The sequence below is a fragment of the Thunnus maccoyii genome, chromosome 1 (assembly GCF_910596095.1).
Source record: "Thunnus maccoyii chromosome 1, fThuMac1.1, whole genome shotgun sequence".
Taxonomy (NCBI): Eukaryota; Metazoa; Chordata; class Actinopteri; order Scombriformes; family Scombridae; genus Thunnus; species Thunnus maccoyii.
This window is the reverse complement of record NC_056533.1, coordinates 31,114,343-31,136,520: the sequence shown is the minus strand read 5'-3', so window position 1 is coordinate 31,136,520 and position 22,178 is coordinate 31,114,343. Positions and strand designations below refer to the sequence as shown.

At 38.3% G+C, this 22,178-nt stretch overlaps 1 protein-coding gene across 7 annotated transcripts in view; it reads right to left on the bottom strand.

Annotated features, from left to right (window-relative positions):
• The window catches only part of myo9aa (myosin IXAa), a 110,508-nt gene that overhangs the window by 21,694 nt on the left and 66,636 nt on the right, over positions 1 to 22,178 (bottom strand). For 3 of the 7 annotated variants that reach the window (XM_042429443.1, XM_042429887.1, XM_042429595.1), the window contains 11 exons: positions 19,823 to 19,920; positions 19,444 to 19,570; positions 18,044 to 18,133; positions 14,883 to 14,999; positions 14,460 to 14,594; positions 8,257 to 8,378; positions 6,580 to 6,721; positions 5,615 to 5,810; positions 3,936 to 4,055; positions 3,072 to 3,119; positions 2,215 to 2,290 (listed from right to left, as the gene is read on the bottom strand). In XM_042429443.1, the coding sequence (XP_042285377.1) occupies positions 2,215 to 2,290; positions 3,072 to 3,119; positions 3,936 to 4,055; positions 5,615 to 5,810; positions 6,580 to 6,721; positions 8,257 to 8,378; positions 14,460 to 14,594; positions 14,883 to 14,999; positions 18,044 to 18,133; positions 19,444 to 19,570; positions 19,823 to 19,920 (1,271 nt within the window). The remainder of the gene's footprint in view (positions 1 to 2,214; positions 2,291 to 3,071; positions 3,120 to 3,935; positions 4,056 to 5,614; positions 5,811 to 6,579; positions 6,722 to 8,256; positions 8,379 to 14,459; positions 14,595 to 14,882; positions 15,000 to 18,043; positions 18,134 to 19,443; positions 19,571 to 19,822; positions 19,921 to 22,178) is intronic. The other 4 variants (XM_042429525.1, XM_042429661.1, XM_042429736.1 and 1 more) reach the window with 3 other exon arrangements.

Sequence of the window (22,178 nt, the reverse complement as noted above, 5' to 3'; positions counted from 1 at the left end):
TTCTTGGTACTGTATCTCTTTGGTGGAGGGCTGGCTGTTTGGGTTGAAAGTGATTTTCCACTCTAGTAGTATCAGAAAGTGTGAAGAAAAACTTGTTTGAATAAATAAATGGAGTTTAAGCCTATTCCATGTCAGTGCTGGCATTAAAATGAGAGCCTTCTCTGTGTTGTTTTTGGCTTCTGAGGCACCAAATTATTTCTTTCCAGATATTTTTTTTTGAATCACTTGTCTAAGGGTGGACGTAGTATATTTATTACGACTCGGGTTTAAATTTACCATGTTTTCTTTTGCAGTCAAATCTCAAAATACTGCGTGTTAACTTTGAAATGCATAGCAGATGCAGGCTGAAGGGATAAAAAACGACATAGGTATGACTGGTCTTCTCATTACTTTTTTTTTTCTCTATGGAAGACATGGAGGAGACCCAGAGGATGCTTCTCTAAGACAGCTCGACTATCCTTATCCACAATCCCAGAGGGTCAGTACGTATGATTTGAACTACCAGCAGCGAGTATTACATTACATTATTATAAATTACGTCAGAGGATCCACAAAGCCCCGGTAAGTAATTGTAAATCAAAGCCTTCGACAAAGCTTATACATACAAAAGGCTTCCTTTGAGATTCTTCATATAATCTTAAGACCTATGTTTAAGGGTTTATTGTGTATGACCAAATCAGAAAATAATTAATAATAAAGATCTGGCCTACCATATAAAGGAAAATTTGTCCCCATTTGATCATCAATTTCAGTAAATGGTGATGGTACAATATGGCTTTTGTAGTGACTGTTAATCTCCATAGTCTCCCTGAGAGTCCCATAAAGCACGGCACTGTCCGCTGCTCTGTCCAGCCAACAAGCACCCTGCAGGGACTGAATATTTATCACTCCCCGGGCACTTCTCTGCGATGCATAGCTCCGACTTTACATCACGGAGGAAGCAGCTGGGCAGGGTTTAGTGCTGTCATAGTATGTAGAGGATGACTGTGTGCGCGAGTGTGTGCGAGTGAGAGAAAAAAAAAAGACAGAGAGGGAGGGCAGAGGTTGCAAATCACATTAAGGGGGGGACTTTAACAACCCCAGACTGAGCTCCTGTGTAACAAAAGCTGTCTTGTACGAGCCGCTCTGTGCTACCAGTCGTGGTCGTGGGCTGCTAATCTCACGATCCACAGCTAATTAGAGGAGGTGGTGGACCAAGGTCTCAGTGGGATGCTATGAGAGCAATGTTAGGGGTCACAGCACAGTCATCACTCTTTTTTTTCTCTCTCCCTCAAAGGCTTACCACTTTTGTCTCAAAGCTCAGAGCTGTATATCATTGTATGAAGATTAAAAATATGACAGCATCTAAAACGCTCATATAATCTGTTGACACTGACTTGCTTTAGAGCTCTTTTTTTACATGTGTGTAAGAAGTATGTGATCAAATACTAAGTTCACAGTTAGCCCGACCATGAAAGTGAAACTTGGGGCCTTTGTTGCATGTTGTTCCCCCGTCTGTCTCTCTCTCTCATTGCCTCTCATTTTTCTACTGTTGTCTCACTAAATAAGGCATAAAATGCCTGGAAAATGCAAACGTTTACAAGAAGTTTAGTTCCCAGTACTGCTCAACTGAAACTGAGTGAATAGACTGTATAAATATAAAGAAATATCCTTCAAAAACAGACACACTGTACTTTCATTTTATATTAATTTGTCTTTTTTGTTTGATAAAAGCAATATGAGGGATAAAAAAAAATCTGAAAAATCAAAGAAAATATATACAAATACTATGGAAGCAAACACATAAATAACCAATAAGCACCAACTGCATGAGTAAAAGTGGTGGGAAAAGCTAATTTTGCTAAACCATGCCACTAAATAAATACATTATATGTCCTCCATCAAGCTTATAGTAGTGATGATTTAACCGTACGGTAATTTCTTAGTTTTGTAGTGTCGTGTTAGATTGTATTACATTATCAGGTGTGCGTCACAATATGTCGTCCTACGCATGTGAAACTGCACAGGTGTTCGTGTCAGTGTTCCAATCCCACGCATATCTGAGATATATCTGTGAACGCTCTCATTAGGAAAGTCCGCCTGTGCATTTATAATTATAAGTAATGATTAATTATCTCCTGACCGAACCTGTAATTCTAGATCAGAAGCTTCGTAAAGATCTTGAAACTTCCTGCTACAAACAAACCACAAAACACCTCCACCGCAGACTCTTACCGTGGTGATTTCTCATTGATGGTGTTGCTCCCCTGAAGGTCTGACAGCGGTGTACGTGGACTCTTTCTGGTCACACCTGATCACGAACAGACAGGATTTGCATCATGTGAGGAACACACACGCACGCACGCACGCACGCACGCACGCACGCACGCACGCACGCACACACACACACACACACACACACACACACACACACACACACACACACACACACACACACACACACACACACACACACACACACACACACTCACTCACACACACACACTCACTCACACACACACACATTCAGACAGACACACAGACAATCCAACCCTTCAAAATCATCCCAAGCAAAGACAAAACACACTTCTGACACCATGTGACACTCCAGTGTTATTGCAGTGAGTGTTATGTGCCTTTTTTTTAAATTGATAATTGAATTGACTGCTGATGATTTAATAGTGAAACAAAGATCTGCAAGGTTAATAGTGAGTTGCTCTTGTTAGTGTCAAATTACGGAAGATGATACTGAATAGCTATTAGTTTAGTCTGGACTGTAGGGTTGCTTGAAACTTTAAATCTGCTATTTTAAATGCCGGTATTCAAAAACACCTATTATTTCCCAATAATCGATTATTCAATAAAACAATATCCAGAGCAGAATGGACTACAGTGTGTACTACAGTGTGATGGCTGGGTTTTGGCAGTGACAAAGTGATATTAACTCATACACCAGCAGCCCTTGTGAACCTACAGCCAATTAATCACAGTGATGTGAAATCAAAAAGGGATCTAGAGTGTGTTAGCCTACTTTTTAAAAAAAAAGTGATTTGGGAGAGAGCGTTTTAAATCAGCGGACTTGAACAGTATACCGTTTTCACTTTCATCACTTTGTACAACATTTTCACTCTCATCTGGAGCTGCAGGGTGGCACAAAACAAAAAAAGACACAAACACATTTGAGTGTAATGAAAGGTCTGCAGAAAAGAATAGTGACCTTTGAAAGAAGTGTGTGTGAGAAACCTACACATACATACAGGTTTGGCTGTATGCCCTGCACCACATGTGAAGCTAAAACAGCTGCCTGTGAGGAAGTTAGTGACAATAATATACACATCTGTGTCCCAACTATGTCCCATCAGTCTTCTATCACCATCACCAGCCTATGTGATATTAGTGACAAGGGAAGTTGGTTGATTTTTCTTTTAGACGTGTGCTGTGGTGGACAAGCAACTACACCCGCTGCCCAACAAACAATACTGGACGTAAAAGCGTAGCTGTGTGCCAATGTGGATAAAAAGTGATGGACACCTGGAAGTGTTACCAGATAAAAGTTTGTTGACAGAGCGCTACGACCATGCGTTTCTTTTGCTAGCGTCTTTACTAACACAGAGTTAGTGACATGATGGCTGAAGCCTGCTAGTGAAAAACATGCAAGACAAGACTAAAAACAAATGCATGCAGGTGCAAAATGCAAGGAGGGGGAAGAGGGAGACAGAGGGAGGGGAGACCAACAAGCATCTAGTCTAATAATAGAAAATAAGAGACACAAAGCAGAAAAAAAAACTTTGTGAAAGTATGTCTCTTTATATTTGAATATTCTTATGCTTTTGATCTCTCTTGGCTTGCTGCAAAACAGTTACGTTGATGATGTTGGTTGGCCTCGCCCCTACAGTTTCCCAGGTCGTGGTCTGACATGAAAGTAGGAGGAGTTATTGTTGTATTGGCAGCCTTACTGTACTTCTCCTCTTTGCATCTCTGCAGGATCTCTAAGCTTCTCTGATGCACAGGGTGCTGCAGAAAGCTAAAACTATCCACACTTTTCAAAACTGCACAGGGAGCAGCGTCATCATGCCCTTGGAGAAGCAAAACAAAAGAAAAACAAAGAAGAGAGAAGAAGAAGAAGAAAAAAAAAAAACACACAAGGAAATACAAGGGGGGAAGAGAAAGAGAGAGAGAGAGAGAGAGAGAAATGACAGATTAGATAGCGAAGAAGAAGAGATCAAGAGATGCAGTCGTCTACTGGAGAGATACCTGTGCAAGACTTTTGGAGAGAAGATGATTGACATTCAAAACTGCAGTTGGTGGCGGCAGTGGGATGTTTTGTCATTGTAGTTCTGTGTGTAGGTGTTTGCCCCCCAAGGTAAATCCATACAATGTCTTCACAATGCAAGACAACAATAATACGATGTCAAGGTGTATAAGCTTTATAACTCCACGCCCTCTTTGACAAGATGAGGTTTTATTTTGCAGTAGCTAATTAGAAACTGCGCCTATATTAATTTACTTGGGACATGAAGTCTGTGCCAAGTAAGTCAAATAATATTGTCATTTTGCAGGAATGCTTTGGAAGACATGTACTTGGATTCCCTTGGGTGACACTTGATATCTTCAGTTTGGTTGGAAGAATTTCTAAAAGATATCTAAGGATTAGCAAAGCATACAGGACTTCTAAAAAAAAAAAAATCTATTTTAACACAAACACATCTACATTTAATACTGTAAGTATAAGAAGGATCGAGAGGGTGCAGAGCGAAGTCTGATTCATACAACAGCAGTGCTGAGAGAACATCTGATGACAGGTTCTACTGCATAACAAAGTACAGCTAGAGTCAATTTTAAAAAAGGGAAAGAAGACATTCATGTAGAGCCAAAGCTGAGAGAGAGAGAGAAAGAGCAACAGCTACTGTAAATACATGGCAGCTCTACAACTACAGAACAGTGCACACATACTACAGAACAGCAGCTAATGAAGCACAAAATATGTTGAATGTAAAAGCGACCTACGATGAACGAAGAGGACAAAAGTTGTAACTGTATGGCATGTGAGCATAAACTGTAGGGAAATCTAAACAACTATACTTATACTTTTAACACTGCTCTTTTTTTTCTTTACCACTTGTGAGCTGTCACCATCCAAACTCTTTCAGACACTTCTTGTTTGCTGACAGCAAATAAACCACAAGCTTTAAAAAAAACACAGCAAAAATAAGCACATAATTATTATTCCCTCCTTTAGTTGTCTACTAGTTTACCACTACTCTCCCTGTCCAAAAAGACTTTTTGAATTTGGTTCCAGTAATGCTCACATGCCATTCAGGAAACTCAATATCTCTTCCTTCTTTAGGGATTCTTTGGCGTTGTTTTGAAACATCCTGAGCTTCACACAGAACGCTGATTATTTTTTTTCTGTCTGCTTTTGACAAATGTGCTACTGGTAAAATAGTACAAGATACAGACACAAATGAATCATAAGTGGTTGCCTTGAAAACAGGAAAGGACCATGGACATTTATTGATAGATGTATTTTCTAAGTTGTTTTTTTTCTTCTATCCTCTTCTTATATCTTTCTACAGAATATACACTACCTAACAACTATAGTGAGCCTCTTTATAGAGCTGATATGTGATCTCACCAGTCTTCTTCTGCGTGTGTCTCTTCCCAGCCTCTCTGAAAGCCACCAGGGCCCTGAAGTAGGCTCGGAGTACCGCCCAGCGGAAGGTGGCTGATGGGTCGATGCCGATCAGCCCGCAGATGAAGGCGTTCTTACTGCTCTTCAACAGAGCCACAATGTCCGGGCGCATGTGGTCTGTATTCTTCTCCCTGAAGTCCTGTTTGTGTGTGTGTTTGTGTGTGTGAGAGAGAGAGAGAGAAAGACAATAGCATGCAAAAGTATTATGATGATCAAGTTTGCTTTTTGAGTTTGCCACCATTTCTTCAAATCTAAAGATTGTAAAAGCATTTCCTGGTTGACGGGCCGTGACGGGGCTGCAGTTCATGACAGATGTCAGATCTCGATTTGATTGTGTAATATAGAAAAAGAGAATAAAAATGCCTTTTTATTGTTATTGAACCAGAAGCAGTGCAATTGTAGTTTGTGTGTATTTCAGTGTGTGATCTTGGTGTTAAAATTTAAAAGGTTGTCATGATATTAACTGCGACTACATTTGTTATGCCTGTATTATTATACTAAATATATTACATAGTACATTATATTACATAATATTTCTTCTTATTTTCATTACATTACATGATTTCAATTTATTTATTTATTTATTTATTATGTAATATAATCACCACTTACTGTGACAATATAATTTCCCACAAAATCTAGCAGATTATTTATTTTATACAGGTGACATAATTTTTTGGTTTTATGACTTTCAGCTCCATGATGTTTTAACTGTTTGAAGACATGTAGAGTGATACAATGCAGAACTTATTACACTTAATCAGTTGTGTGTGAATGTGTAAGAAAAACACCACAACAAAAGCTCAAAAGGTGGAGCAACAAAGTGGAGATTGGCTGCTGTTTCTCTTCTCTTTCTGTCTAATCGATTATTATGAGGGAGGAGAAGTAAAGTTAAAGATAACACTGACCTTGACACCGTACTTGACCTTGCCAGCATAGTGTCGGATAATGAAGGCGGGCTCCATGACAGCGGGGAACTCGATGTAGCTGTTTCCCTCATGTTGCCGCTTGAACTTATCCAACAAAGTCTGGTTGGTGGCTTGAGGGAAGCTGAAATGAAGGACAAAAGAGTTAAGTTTGTATCGTTTTCAAGGCGAGCTAAAGAACAATGCGTTTTTTTACATCTGTCTTCTAAATGAAAACACATTACAAGAGAAGCTCTGTAAAGGAATAACACTGTGTAAAGCTGTCAGCTATATTATGAAGATTAAAAGATTCTATAGATTCCTGATCTGTTCATCTAAAACAGCACATAAGGACTTAAAGAAATTACTTTTTTCCCATCTTGACCATACAGTCAACAACAGTCACCTCCCCCATTACTTATAGTGGGCCAGTGGAAAGCTGGCGAGTTAACATGATCTGATTTGTAAACAGTTTTGACATTTTATCCTCCGATGCCACTGGATGAGGATTATCATTTTAAACCGATCCTGGCTCACATGTCCCTCCTTTTTCCTTTAACATCTAGAGCCAGAAATTCTGCAGAAAATCAACAGTTTACAGGAAGAGAAGAGGGGAAGAATGAGACACCAGGGCTTTTGGAACGGGGTGAAACCTGAGCTATGAAAACATCACAGCCAAAGTCTCAGCGCTATTCCCAGCTATTCCTAGTGGGAGGAATTTGATTCGGTGTCCAAATGGAGAACAAGGGGAAATTTAAACTGGAAATATTGTTAGTAAAAATAGTCATAGTACAGCTGTGAATCTGTAAGAATTAAAAAAAGGTAATCTGATTTCATTTCAAAGACTATATCAGTTAAAATACACATACGTTTAACACATTTGCATTTATTTATTGTTTAAAATGAGCAAATAAAAGGCAAAAATGGCAAAAAAAAACCCCTTTAATATGTGACAATAAACCCGTCACATGCAGGGACAAACAGCCAGAATCTTTTCCCCATAAAGCTGTGAAGGTCTTAATATATTTTAGGTGAGATGTGACAACCCTGCACCTCCTCCAAGACACGTAGAGTTTGTTTTTTACTCCCTGACATTAAGTAGTTTCATTAGGATTGCTTTTCCTTTCCCTGTAAGAGTGTTGAGACCTGCTGTCATCCCTACAGTGTGAGTTTTTAAAAAATCTGCATGTCAGCAAAACTTTTCAACTTATGGAGCTTAATGTTCTCTCTGCTCTGAAGGGTTTGACAGACCCCTTAGCTGCAGTCCTGTGTGTTTCTAACCCCATCGGTTATCACACATGCTTGACATTTTCTTTGGCAGACTTTTTGAGTGGTTAAATGAGCTAATAAAAACTACATTTGATTTGCACCTAATGGCCTAAAGCATGCATGAAGTTCATAGAGTTTTCTTTAAAGCATTGAACTGACAAGCCGAGAGGGACGCAGCCTCACATACTATCATCCTATAAAATTAATAAGACTGACAAGTTAGCAAAAAAAAAAAAATGCACAAAGCCAGCAGATGGAGAGTGATGATAGCATGGACACCTGCCAATTTTGTTTCAACATGCCTGAAGCGCTTGATAGTGGGAGTTTCCAACACAAAAAAAAAAAACATAAGATGCGTTTGAAATGAAATGAACAGGTAAAACAGGTAGCCAGACAGGCTGAAAGACCCACTTGCACTCTTCATCCAGGAGGTGGAACAACGCTGTGGGCTTCTTGCTGATCAGGTTGATGCAGCCTGTGTTGTCGATGTAGTCGATGTTTCGCCAGCTGATGCCCTCTGCCCTATATTCCTCCTACAGGAACGCAAAATACAAACAGAAAGCTCAGCGTTATACTATTGTTCTGAGAGTTTGAATGTAGGCAGACTGCAATCCTAAAGCTCAAGGACATTCAGATAAATCAGCCTCATATAGATTTCTGAGTAGCTGCAGATCAGTGATAAAAAAGGTTTATTTCTCATGTGGCAACAAAGCAACTTTTGCAGAAGCTGCCTTGTTTCAACACACATATAAACATAAAATACATTTTTGTATTTGTATATACTGTTGCATATTTATGTTTTAAGCAATTGGAAATATTCAGTGTAAGTCCAAAGTGCATGTGGCATCAAAGACATCTCTCACCCATAAAAATATTAATAATCAATGCTTCATCAAAAACAGACAACAGTCCTACGTAAGTCGGGCTGTTTTAAATTCTATTATCAAAGCAACAATGTTGTTTGCATGCATGCTTTCATGTTGTCTCGCCGTGCTATAAAACACTCTTCAGATCTTGCCTGGCCTCTCTGTGGTTTAATAATGAGAGAAGCATTCAGAGCATTTAGCAATGTTCTTCCCCATACATGTTTTTTCCCCCTGTGATCCTGGGAAAGAGATTTAGCCAATAAAGACCTTAATCTAGGGGAGGTTTAATAAAAAATCACTAGTCCTCCTTTTCTCTAGTCTCTTCTCTTGTTAGCCTAAAGTCAGGAGGCTGAAAAAAATTCAAGTTAATTATTGTTGTTTGAGCCACTTTCAGTGCTGAAGACAATAAAGTTCACAGGGAGGAACACTCTAAAAGGGAAGATGATCCCTTTCTGTTGTCACTTTTTCAGTATTTGGTCAAATAAAATGATATTGTTTCGCTTTAAAGCTTTGCAATCCGCAAATCAAACAGAGGAGCTTTCTAGTTTAATTCTGCTGCTAGTCATTCTTGTAGAAAAATTACATTTCATTAACATTACAATAATTTGAAAGCATTATTTTGTGACACATCCTGTCTCTGCTCAGTGATTTGTTGTTTGTGCTGGACTTTCTCCACGCAAACAACCCAACAGATTCCATTTGATTTCTATCAACAAGAGATTTTTTAACCATTTTTTTTTTAACAAAATACATTCATCAACACCGGCTGTTGCTCTCCTATTGAAAACCGCAGCTGGTCCATCCACTTGGAAATATTACAAAATCAGATGGAAGAGCTGTTTTTTTGAGACTGTATTCCTGAGTCTGGAAAAACAACTATTTCCTTAACATCCATAGAGCCATTTAAAGGTCAGCGTTTCCCTGGAAAATTAAAGTTTCAAGAAGTTCAGTGCAACAGCTGGAAGATGGATTTCTATTCTTAACTATTTTTTGTGAGAGCATATTTCAACCGAGACCATTAACCCCCCCAGAAATCATCAAAGATATCTTCTAGACAGTTTTATACATTATATTGCTTTATATTATGTAAGTATGTTAATTTTCATCAGTGTACGTCTGTGACCTATGTCTTTAATTTCCTCTTGGATAATAATAATAATAAGGCTGAATCTGTACTTTTCATCCTTTCACAACATCAAGTCTGAATTTCCGAAGATGACAGTAAGTTACTAAACACAGTATTTCACTCCTGTGGTTTAATGACACACACTGGGTGGAGACTATAAAAACAAACACCTGTGTAATATAATCTGATACAACAGATTGTGAAGCTTTACAATATTCAAACTGTGTGTCAGATGGGTGCTGACTCAGCTCTTCTCATCACTGAGCTGTGGTTTGTGGGGGTGTTGTATTGGATTCCCTCATGCTACACAGGATGCCGTATCCACCCCCTCTACATGTTTTTAAAGCATCTTCCTAAAACCAGTTTGATTCACTCTTGTTTTGACTCAACTGACAAGAAAAACAAAGCATAACATGTCTCGGTCTCAAGTGTTTTCATATTATTTTACAGTTTCTGTTACAAATAGTGTTACATTACTTCATCCCAATAAGTATATTGTAAGTAAGAGTCCATTTCCTGTGATTAATGTTTTACATACATCTCTGCCTGTCATCACAAGCTCCATCTGATGGTTTTATTTATCTGTCGAAACTTTGTAGCAACAAAACATGAAACACATTTACAAGATCTCCATAAAATATTGAGTGAAATGGAAAATTGCACTTCTATTACCACTCTAATGAGTGTGTGTATCTGTGTTCATGTGATGTTTGACTATTCGAGGAGTTACTATGGTACAGAGGGATTTATGGTCTGTGTAGTAAGTATACAGTACATGATCAAGGAAAGGCTGAGAAACTAATTTTACTACTGACATCCTCTTCCTTCCGCCTTTTCATCACACACACAAATCTTCATTCTCAACATCCTGAAAGCAGATTTAAAAGTTGGACAATATCTGCTGATTATGTTACCAGCTTAGATCTCTCCAGTGTAGATCAGCAAAGTTTTATAAAAATGTCATATACTGTAGTAACATTTTCCCATCTTGTCTTTTTGTGGAGTTCCTCAAGGGTCAGTCCTAGGACCTGTCTTATTCTCACTTTACATACTTCCATTCAGGCAAAATCTCTTATTATTGCTGGGCTGATAATGTCCAACTGGCCATTTTATATAACTGTCTTAAGGATATTAATGCCAGGATATCTCAACAGTCTCAACAAAACTAGAAGTTCTGGTCTTTACACAAAACCAGATCTTTGACATTTTTTCAACAGCACTCAGGTTCCCTGGTTTCTAACTCAAAGGTGGCCTCCAGAAACCTAGGGGTTAACTTAGGTCAGTTATACAGTCTATTTATTTTCAATTAATAAACATTGCTAATCCTTCCAACAGCTTGAACCAATCATCCATTGGGCATGTCTCCAATTAGTTCAAATTTCTGCTGCTTTATTACTAATCAAGACTCCATATTTAGATTTTTGTCTATATATTTTTAAGGCCTGGTTCTGCCTCGCTCAAGACCTGTGGTAACCAAACTTTTCTTCTTCTTTTCTTTCTTCTCAAAGACATTTTAAAGGATTTTTTACTTGTTTTTGTCATAAATATTTGTTCAAAGGCCCTTAATGTCTTTTTTAAAATTGTGAATTACTTTGTAACTCTGGTTTTGAAAAGTGCCACATGGATAAAGTTTTATGGACTTCTCAACAATGTGATTGTTGGCAGAGAGTTTGTTTGAAAAGGTTGAAAAAATAAGATAATGAGTACTGTTACCCCTTAAAATGACCATCAATGTGCCCTTAAGCAAACCGTTTAGCCCCAAAACTGCTCCAACACAGTGACTCATTGGCAAACAGATGAATGGAAATATACTGTATGTAACTGTATACCAGGGTGTGAAGCTGGCTTCAGCGGAAATATGAAACACGCCAGCTCTCAGTAAATCCTGGTTCAATCATTTTCAGAGGCTTTCAGGCTGCCTTAGTAGTGTACATTGATTTTTCCACATATAACTAATGCTATACTCTACTTACAGTAAGCCATTATGAATACCCACTGTAAATTCATCTGTTTCCTTTGGGTACAGTTTTAACCCAATGTTATAAGATTAGTACTCCAAAACTATGTTAATTTTCTCAAGCTCATATTTTAATAAAATGTGGATTAGAACTGATTATTGGCCACATAAAATCCAGGATGTGTGGTGGTTAAAACATGCCATAAAAACTGCAGTGGCAGCATGATTCATGGAAAACATCAGAAATCAATAGGAGTACACATTCACAGATAATTTCACAGCCCTGTTCACACGCCGTGTCGCTGGGTGTCACGGAGGTCAATATATTGTAAACTGTGTGTCAGGTCTGGCTGAGTATGAGTGGCTACATCTCTGCAAGAGCAATAATGACCAAAAATACTGCAAAAGCCAAATGCAAAAGTTAAAAAGCAATTAAATTATAGACTTGTACAACGTATCGTGTGTAACTTTTGCCTTTGGCAGTCTACAGCGGCTCAAAAACAAGCCTAATCTCCGTACTAAACTATAGTTTGACTGCTCAACTGAATGTTTGCTTCATGCAAATGTTTGCTTCACATTAACTCATCAGAAAGTGGAGGGACATGAGGTCTGTCGTTATCTGATTGGATGGTTGTTTTCGGCAAGGTTTCAACCTTCTGACAAAGCGGCTGATTGAAATAGATTTGCATAAAGTGCACTTTGTTGGACACACAAAGCCCAGGATATGTAGTATGCACATGCAGACAGTGTACAGTAGGGTTAGACTGATCCAAAAAATATGTATTGCATGCCAGAAAATGAATAGTTCTGGGCAGACTATATGTTTTGTTGATTGACTAGATGAAAAAAAAAAAAATCCACATTTTCAGAATGCACCACAAACACAAATAAGAAGATGGATCACATAAAAAAATAAGATACATTTGAAGAAAAGAGTACTTTGCCAAACTGTTTCACTTGGGGTTGGATTTTTGCGGACTGGGTTTGTGCTGCAAACAGTAGCACAGGAAGCGCTGTGGGATCCTAATAAGTATCAACAAATACTGGAAGCTGAAGTCTCAGTCAGTGAAAAAACTGAAAAGAGGTCTAAGAGGACTATTACAAGACTTTGATCCTAAACATTCCTTAAAAATCAACCATGAACTACTTAAAGATACAGAAGATTCAGGGTTTTTTTTAATGGCCTTTACTGTCCTTATGGAAATTTTCAGTTGGATCTAAAACATGCTTTTCCAAGCAAAACAACCGTTTCTAAGTAAGAAGTATTCTGCAAAGGAGTGGAGGAAATATTTTAGCAAGACTGGGAAGACTGTTTGCTGGTTAAAGAAACATTTGGAGGCAACATACTGACTTACAGGGTGCCTCAACTATTGCACATGCTACGTGTTTAGATTTCTTTTTACTATAAAAAATGTCTTAAATGTTCTTGTTTGTTCCCTGCAGAGATTCTTTTAAGTGTTGCAGCTAACAGTTATTTTCATTATTTTTCATTATCGGCCGATTCTTTTCTCGATTTATCATTTTGTTTATCAAATGTCAGAACATTAGAGGAAAACACTTGTTATAATTACCAACAGCTCAAGATGATTAATTGTAAGTACTTAGACAGTGTTTTCTTTTCGATTAACACTCAGAAACCCAAAAAGTATTCAGTTTACTCTTATATATGACAGAGACAAACATCAAATCCTCACATCTGAGAATCTGCAACCAGCCAATGTTTGTCATTTTTGCTTAAAAGACGACTAAAACTATCAGTTATCAAAATAGCTGCTGTCGATCCACAAATCAACCAATCACTGCAGCTCTACTTCTTTTCACATTGAAAACAGAGAAAACATACACGCTCGACAACCTGTTTACATCATGCGAGCTTGAAGTCTTGTGCCATCGCTTGCATAAGTCATCAGGTCATATGTATGAAGAAATCATCTTAACATGACAAATCTGACATGTACATAATTTACATTTTTGCAATAAGCCTGCATTTATTTCCCCTGACCTCACAAGAACAAAGACGTCTTTGCAGTCTTGTCTCATGACATACACATATAGTATAAGCCTTGACATATTTATGGAGGTAAGTCGGGGTTTGTGAACAACTGCCTTTGTACAAAACAGGAGTGACTGAGGACACACGCCTCCGTGTCTTGGTGCAATTCCTAAACTGAATAGAAGCTTTCAAACATCTCATGCCTCTCAAACTTGTCAAGACAGGCTGCTGATTTAGTCACTTTCAAAGGTAAACACGATGTTTAACTAACAGGCAAAACTTAGAGATCATGACATAAAGAAGCTCTTTGAAGTTAATAAGCTCACTTAACAGAATATACATCCACGGTCGGGGCGGCCTCAGGGAGGGGTGATTTGAGTCATACGGCTGTCAGGTTCTCAACTAACCGTGTTATGTAATGTGATTAAGAATTCCTCCATTGTTTCAATGTCATTGTAACGTATGTACACTGTGTGCTGTGATAAGGATGAGGGATTTCCTTGGAAAGAACTTAAGCGGGTAGATCTACAAGAAGTTAAAATAATAGTTGCAGTTCTACAGTAGCTCAGAAGTTCACATCCTGGTCAAAGAGTTAAATAGGAAGTCAGGTCCTCAGAATCGTCAACCTTCGTGTTTTTACGCTGACAAAAAGCATCCTATTAGACGTCTTACTTGTTCAAGCTTGAAGATGTGCTGGTTGAAGTAATGCTGGAGACGTTCGTTGGCGAAGTTGATGCAGAACTGTTCGAAGCTGTTGTTCTCATAGTCCTCAAAACCAAAAATGTCCAGCACTCCAATGGACAAGATCTGAGGAAAAAAAAAACAAACATGACGTGAACAAAAAAAAAATGTAAAAATATAACCGATTTACTCATGTTGGAAAAGTTTGTTCACTGAAATACTGAAAACATTAAAACATGGCAACAACTGTGTGTGTGAAATGGTTTTTATTTTAACATTTTAAATGTTTGAGAATCTCTTAGATCAAATCCAGACGGACATGATGACAAGATTCATGTCTATTCTGTCTATGATTTAGACTGTTCATCTGTGTAACATATTACTGTAAAAGCTGATACGTCTGTGTCGTCCTACCTTGGTTGTCTCCTCAAGGTCCTTGATGTTGAGCAGAGCGTGGTTGATCCTGAAGACGATCCAGTCAAACAGAGCGCTGTATAGCGACTTCGCCATGGAGTCTCGCACCGTACCAGCCTGGAAAGACACACATATAGTATAGTATATAGTAAGGTGGAGCTATGAGGGATACAACTGTTACTTACAAGGTTACTACTAGGCCTTCGCTGGTGAGTGCAGCCTGATCAGGATCCTCTTTTAAAGCAAACTTGAACTGCAATGTGTTGTTATATAATGCCTTTTTACTATGCCGTTTTTATTTATAACCTCGTCTGTCTCATTTCCATTTAATTTAGTTTCGCCATCTATGTTAACTGTATTCATCGTAGTGCGTTTTGATGTTTGATACACCTGCAGACGTTCCTGTGTAAGTGCAATGTCTCATCTGTATAAGGTCAAGGTACAATTGATCAAGTCATTCCCTCCGGATACAATACTCAGCATACAGGGGAATGAAATTGTGTTCCTTCAGTGCTGCGGCGTACACGCAATATGAACAGATATAATAAAAACAGAAAATAAGTGAAAAAAACATAAAATGCAAGTAGTCATTTCCCCCATTACAGAAATTGCCACATACAATATTGTCATCATTTTGGGAGCCTGACGTGGCTGCAGCATCTGTGTGCACCGCCATTACAGCTTGGCCTTGTACTGTATGTCTAGCCTTAGTTTTAAAAAAATGTATTAAAAAGATGTCTAAATGTGCAGACAGTCGTATTTCACTTTCACAATCAGACATTAACATTCTGAACTACGTATAATTCATGACATTATTGTACTGTCAGTAGCCATTATATTTAGTACTCTTGATGGAATTTATATAATGGGATACCCTAGAAACTAAAAAGCAGATGGCGTGAGCAACCTCTCTAGCCTTGATATTCCCTACAGAGACTTTGGCACAGACAGCAACATGACAGACATGCTGGCAGCCTGCACTGTGTCACAGCAGGACGGCTCAGGGCCATTATTAATGTCATTAGCCAGCCTAACATTCATCAGGGTGACTCATAATATTTGCCAATCCGATCTAGTGTGACACAGAAAGTTTGATCTGCCAAGTTCTGATGGATGAGGCTGTAGAAGGTTAGCATTTTAAGCTAGGCCTAATGGAAAGAATAGCTTTAATAGGCTAAACAAAGATTGTGTGTGTGTATATATATATATATATAGTATCTGTGTTTGATTGACAATGGCTGGCAGGTTGATCTCTGGCAGGGCATGAGAAAGAAAACGCTGTAGCTTACAAACACTGGCCAGAAAATGTGTTGTTAGCAGTGGTATTGAAGAGTAAAGACCACAACAACATGTTTTTATGCTGTTTAATGTGCTGCAGCTGAGCAGCTTATTAGCTATCTAGTCTGCAAATTGACATTAGTGGTTAGCAGACAAATGTTTGTTTGGTGGCTTGTTCAACAAGCTGAGGTGCAGGAAAAGAGTGTGTTCATGTTTATAAGTTAGATAAGAAAGAGACTTTAGCGGGAAAACTCTGGGTTGTTGTTCAAAATCTGTTAAAAAGTAATGCAAAAATTGGGGACGCCATCATGAAGAAAAAAAAAGTAAAATATAAATCCTTTTGTGTTCAAAAGAACATGGGGTTTACAGAGAATATAAGCATGCTGTAGCAGAAAAAACATGCAATTTAGTATCAGTTAGACTTGAAATGTTTGGAAGATACAGAACATTACGTTTTATGTGCCCAGTATCGAAACCTTGGGGTAGACTGAGAAAGAACCAGTGTCCTGAATCATTTTTTTAAAAAACTCCTAATTGAGAGAAAACGTTCAAATTCGCATATCCGCTGGAAAGATTTGACCTTGGAGAAGCAAAGGTGAGTCTGTGACCTTCAAAAAACAAAACAAACCATGAAGTGGCTACTCAAAGTAACAATTCTTTTGTTTCTAAATAATCAACCAGGATATTTTTAGCAACCTCAAATATTCCTTTCATGAGTCAGGACAGATATTATTCTGAACTCCATACATACTGTGGTCTAATTACCCATAAGCTTTTCATTATTTAGAGGAAATTCAACTCAAAACATTCGAAGGGAAATAGCTTCATAACTCTGAACAAATGGTGAAAAACTCATTACAGAAACGTTCAGATTTCTTTGAAGTTTTCGAGTGTATGATTTCAGTTAACAGGCAATGAGATTGTTGTGGCTGTTAGAGCAATATTTACACTAAGACCACCCAGTGTGCTACCAAAACAATCATTGTTTGTTCATATGAAATGGCTCCTAAACATCTAACGGCCATTATGAAGTTGTTGCCGTTTTGATGGGAATGTGTAACACATCGCCGTCGTCTGGGATAGTTTGTGGTAAAATACTGCTGTGGCTGTTTTGGGGGGGTGATTATTAAAAGACATTTGTACTGGAAAATAAGCAAAAACATTTAACCCAAATCACAGTTATGTGTGCAAGAGAAGATTCGACATTTGACATCACTGGAATGAGATGATGAGGCGCGATGAGGACTTTCCAAATGAACTAAATCTGTGTGAAACCATCTGCAGACAGGCATGTTACACTGTATATCCGTGTTGTCCCCTCTTCTCTCTCAGATGGCTCTCATCTGCAGACCATGACGTGTGTTTGTTTTCAGAGCGGGGGTCCCAATGAAAACTGTAGAGGGGCTTGAAATGCCTTCCCTTCTCTCTAAACAGACTGAATGACTTTGTGCATGTGTGTGTGTGTGTCAGAGTGACTATGTGTACATGTGTGTTCATGTGTGGCCACAGGCTGCTGGAAGAGCTGGAGAGAGAGGGGTGGGGGGAGGGGGAGGGGGGGGGCAGGAGGAGATCCGGTACTGGTGCACGCTGTCCTGTAAACATGGCCGGGTCAGACTGGAGAGCCGAGGCTACAGAGCAGTTATTGAGTTGGCAGCGTGCCTCCTGTCACATTACTGAGGATGTTACTTAGCTTGAGCATAAGAAAACGTTCAAACATACAATAACTGACCCTGTGTGTTAAGATGATGCACACTGAGCGATGCAAGCAGAGATACACCAGGTGTTTCCATCTATACGTATTATGTAGCTTTTCTGTATTTATAACTGTATTTTGCTGCTAGTCCGACGATATTTATCTGGGATTAGTACTGCTGCGGTCTCACCTCTGCAAGCTTGTAAGGAACGATCAGCTTCTCTCCCACAGTAACTGTCTTCCGTGTTGTCAGAGCTTCAAACAGCATCTCTTCTTTGACCTGGTCATGACAGCGAGAGAGAAAGTGAAAGTTAACGAAAAAGTTGATCATTCACTGTAATGTCTTTTTTTGTACCAAAATGACACAGTGTGCACCGTGACCACAGAACCCTTGATCATCATCGTATATATATTTTGTTTCATTTTGACTCGCTGAGAGGAAATTTGACACTTTCTATTCAAGCTGCTTTTCATCTTCGTCAGTTTAGTTTTAGTCTGTTTAGACACTTTTATCCGAAGCAACTTGCAAACAAGGCAAAACATTCAGGCATCAGAGGACAGTGACTCAAAAGTATCTGACCAGGTACAAGTGCAAGGAGAAAATATCATCATCATTATTATTATTATTATTATTATTAAAGTAAGAAACAACTAGAAACGATTGGAAGTAGACCAGTGCATAAGAAATACCATAAAGAACTTGGGTGTGAGATGACAAGTATGCATAAAAAAACAATAGCAATGTTCTCTGTATTGAAAACCCATCTTCTTATCAGTCTGCATGTCCCACAAACATCCTGTCAGCACAGACATCTAGTCAGAAGGGAGACCTGAGAATTCTATACAAACACATATCTTTTAACTTATAATAAAGACAGTGAATACATTGAGAATTCAATTTTTAACCTGTCTAGTCAGTCAATTAGCTAATGATCCACAAACAATAACACTTAAATCACGTCACTAGGATATTGCTCTACTGTCACTGAACCATAATCTCTACAGTAGGTAATGTAAACGTTAGGGCCCCGTGTGTATTTATTAACTACTACAGGCTCCGAGGAAATTCGAGCAAACCGAACTTTGAATGGAGAGAAACGCACGTCCCCGACGTCACTCGACAAAGTTAACAGGAAAAGACTGACTTAATGGATGTTGAGGACTAGTTCCTGTTGAATAACAACATTAAGATAAAGTGATAAAGATAAGATAACGCTCGGTGAAAAGGAAGTACTGTAGGATGTCTGATCAATACACTAGTAGTGTAGCTGGAGAAGACATGAAAATGAATGAATGACTAAGGGACAGACAGACCTGTAAGTTACCCAATGAACAGATAAGAGCTTTCAGGAAATTGTTGTGTCATTGGGGATATAACAATCCAATAAAATGAAAATCTTTGTGTGCATGATATAATTCTGGGTGGATAATTAAATTCTAAATTATGCAAAAGCATCTCACCCCCATATTTAAACCCTGGTGACTGTTTTAATTTTGTACCTGCAAAATAGTTTTTTTTTAGTAGACTATGTGTGTATAAATTATCGTGCCCAGTCATTCCAGTTAACAAAACACATTATCTTGCAGTACCTCCAGCAGTTCTGAGACGACAGGCAGCACCTCCGGGTTACAGATGTCGATGGAGTCGTCCCTGTACGTTTTCCTCTTGTAGCGGATGTTGCCCAGGTGGAGGATGGCTGACAGCAGGGAGAAGATCCTAAACAACAGTCAAGAATAATGTTGACTGAAAATCACATTTTTCAAATTGTGCAGCGTAAAAAATGTGGATTTGGTGATCAAATGAATGAAAGCTCCTAATATGTCTATATCGTATTTATGGGCATTTATGTGACTGCTGTTTGTATTGTGAGTTACAAGACTTTCTTCCTTCTTTGCACAACAAATTTGTCACTGGGCGACTATTTAACTTATTCTTATCACACGCTTATTGCGGTCGTGTGTTACTCACTGTTTGCGCGTGGCAGGAAGAAAGCCCACCATCTCCATCCCTAGCTGAAGCCTCTCAAAGTCATGCTTCAGGTCCTCTCCTTCAACCGTGAAGCAGTCCTGCAAAATGTGAAAAGCGGGAGACATCAGGCTTACAGCAGTCGTTATGAAACGGCGGTCTGGAAGCCAAGTGACAAGTTGCTATGAAGTTCAGAAGGACTTGCTAAATACTGTTGACATACACAGTGCACAAATGTTTTTTTGTGTTTACACAGTGTCTTGCTAAGACGCTTAAAATAGTTTTTTAGTTTACATTGCAGCTAAAACAAAAAACAGCAGATTAGCCTGAAGCAGGCGAAATGAGTAACTCGTGCTAAAAATAAGCTATCATTAAGAAGCTTGGGAACAAACAAAACAACAACTCTCTGGACTGATGTGCAGAGTGTCTTGTCAACAGTAACATGTGCAGATTCTGCTCCTGTAGTGGAAAATCTGGCCCGAGTTTCCCTTTAAACCTATCCGCAGAAATCTGGCAAGCTGGCATAAGAGCTGAGAAGAGCAGCAATTTATGGGTTCCTGTTTATGAATGACGGAGGATGATCTAAACTAAGCAAAGAGGAAACAGAGGAGGACAAGTTTGTATTGATACAATGAGGATGATTATTCATTCACACTGCTGTTTGGAGTCAGGCACTTACTGTAGGTCCAACTGCGCACAGGCAGGCGCAAATTCTCCACACTGCATGCAATACACGAGGTGCAGACATGCAGGCTCACAGACGCACGCGCTTTACATACTGTAGCATGTAAATCTTGCATTTTTCACAAATTTAATTTTAACATAGATCTAGTTGTGACAAAAAAAATAAACAACATATTTATTGTGTCACCAGCAGAAACACTTGTTGTAGTAAAAGTAGAAATGCCGTAATATAAAAATACTACATCACAAATAAAAATTTCACTTAAATATGAATGTATTAGCAGCAAAATGAACCTCAGTATCATATCAATGTCTCCATTCTGAATAGTTTTTATGAAACATATTCTAATGATGGATACAAAAGGTGTACTGATGTATAAGCAACATTTTAATGTTATATCTGATTGAGGAGCTAAATTTACTGAGTTTATATACCGTTGAATAGTTTAATCTATTAGCCGTGCATAATATTTTATAAACTAATCACGTTTTGTAATCTGCAAAGAAACTAGTAACTATAGGTGTCAAATAAAAGTACTGTAGTGAAGCAAAAGGTACAATATTAGTAGTAGAAGTAAAGAGCAGCTTAAAATGAAAATTCTCAAGAAAAATACAATTCAAAATTGTACAGAAGTATAGTATTTGAGTAAATGCACTTCAAAGTAAACAGAGTATTTAAGTACCGTGTATTAACAGTTATATTATTTAACACACAAGTGCAAATGAGAAGCAGTAAACGTATTTAGCTGTTTATGATAAGAGCTTTTCCCAGATGAGAATACAAACGCTTTGATGTAACGATATAACTACGCAGTCTTTCACTACATACACCCACCGTAATGTGAGCTCTGCTCTTTGCTTTATGGGCCCGTTCCATGATGGCTGCCATAATTATCACATACCGAGGCCTCAGAAAGACAAACACTCTAAACATGAGACTCACACTTACGCCAACGTGTCTCCTTCCTGCCTCACTCTCTGCTTTCATGGCAGAAACTTCACCCTGACCTATTGGTGACATTTCCAGAGGAGGGAAATCTACGTCTATAAAAAAAAGGTCAATTTTGCTTGTTCTGACATCCTTCCAGTGAAAATAATCTGTCAATGTTCTGAGAAGGTGTTTAAGGAGTCCAGATGTTATAAATGACTTCAAAATGAAACAAAACAACATTTAAAATGTCATAATAATCATTAAAAAAAATCATGTTTCCTTTGCTGACATGTAATAATATAGCTGTTTACTTGGCCATGTTAAAAAAATTATGAAATATCTGATTCAGAAAGTTGACTGCAATATGTATAATTTCCTTTTTAAACTTTTTCATAATAAAGAGCTTCACTGCAGGGTTGATCACATGGAAATCACTGCATATTTACAATATTTTCTATTCACTGATTTCACTCTGTGTTTACATAAACTACATTTTGCATCTTGCAATATTGTAAGTATTTAAAAAAATACTTACTGATATAGAATTAGTTGAAATTAATGAATTAATCAAATGTAACTGAAGAATTTAAGTGCACAGGTACATACATGTGTTAATAAAACAAACAGAAACCTTCATTCCCACCACTTAATCCAACACAAATCCCCAAAAGACATTTTTGATCATTGACATCATACAGTCACTGCATTTCCACCGTGGCAGCTGTGATTTCAATCAGATCCAGC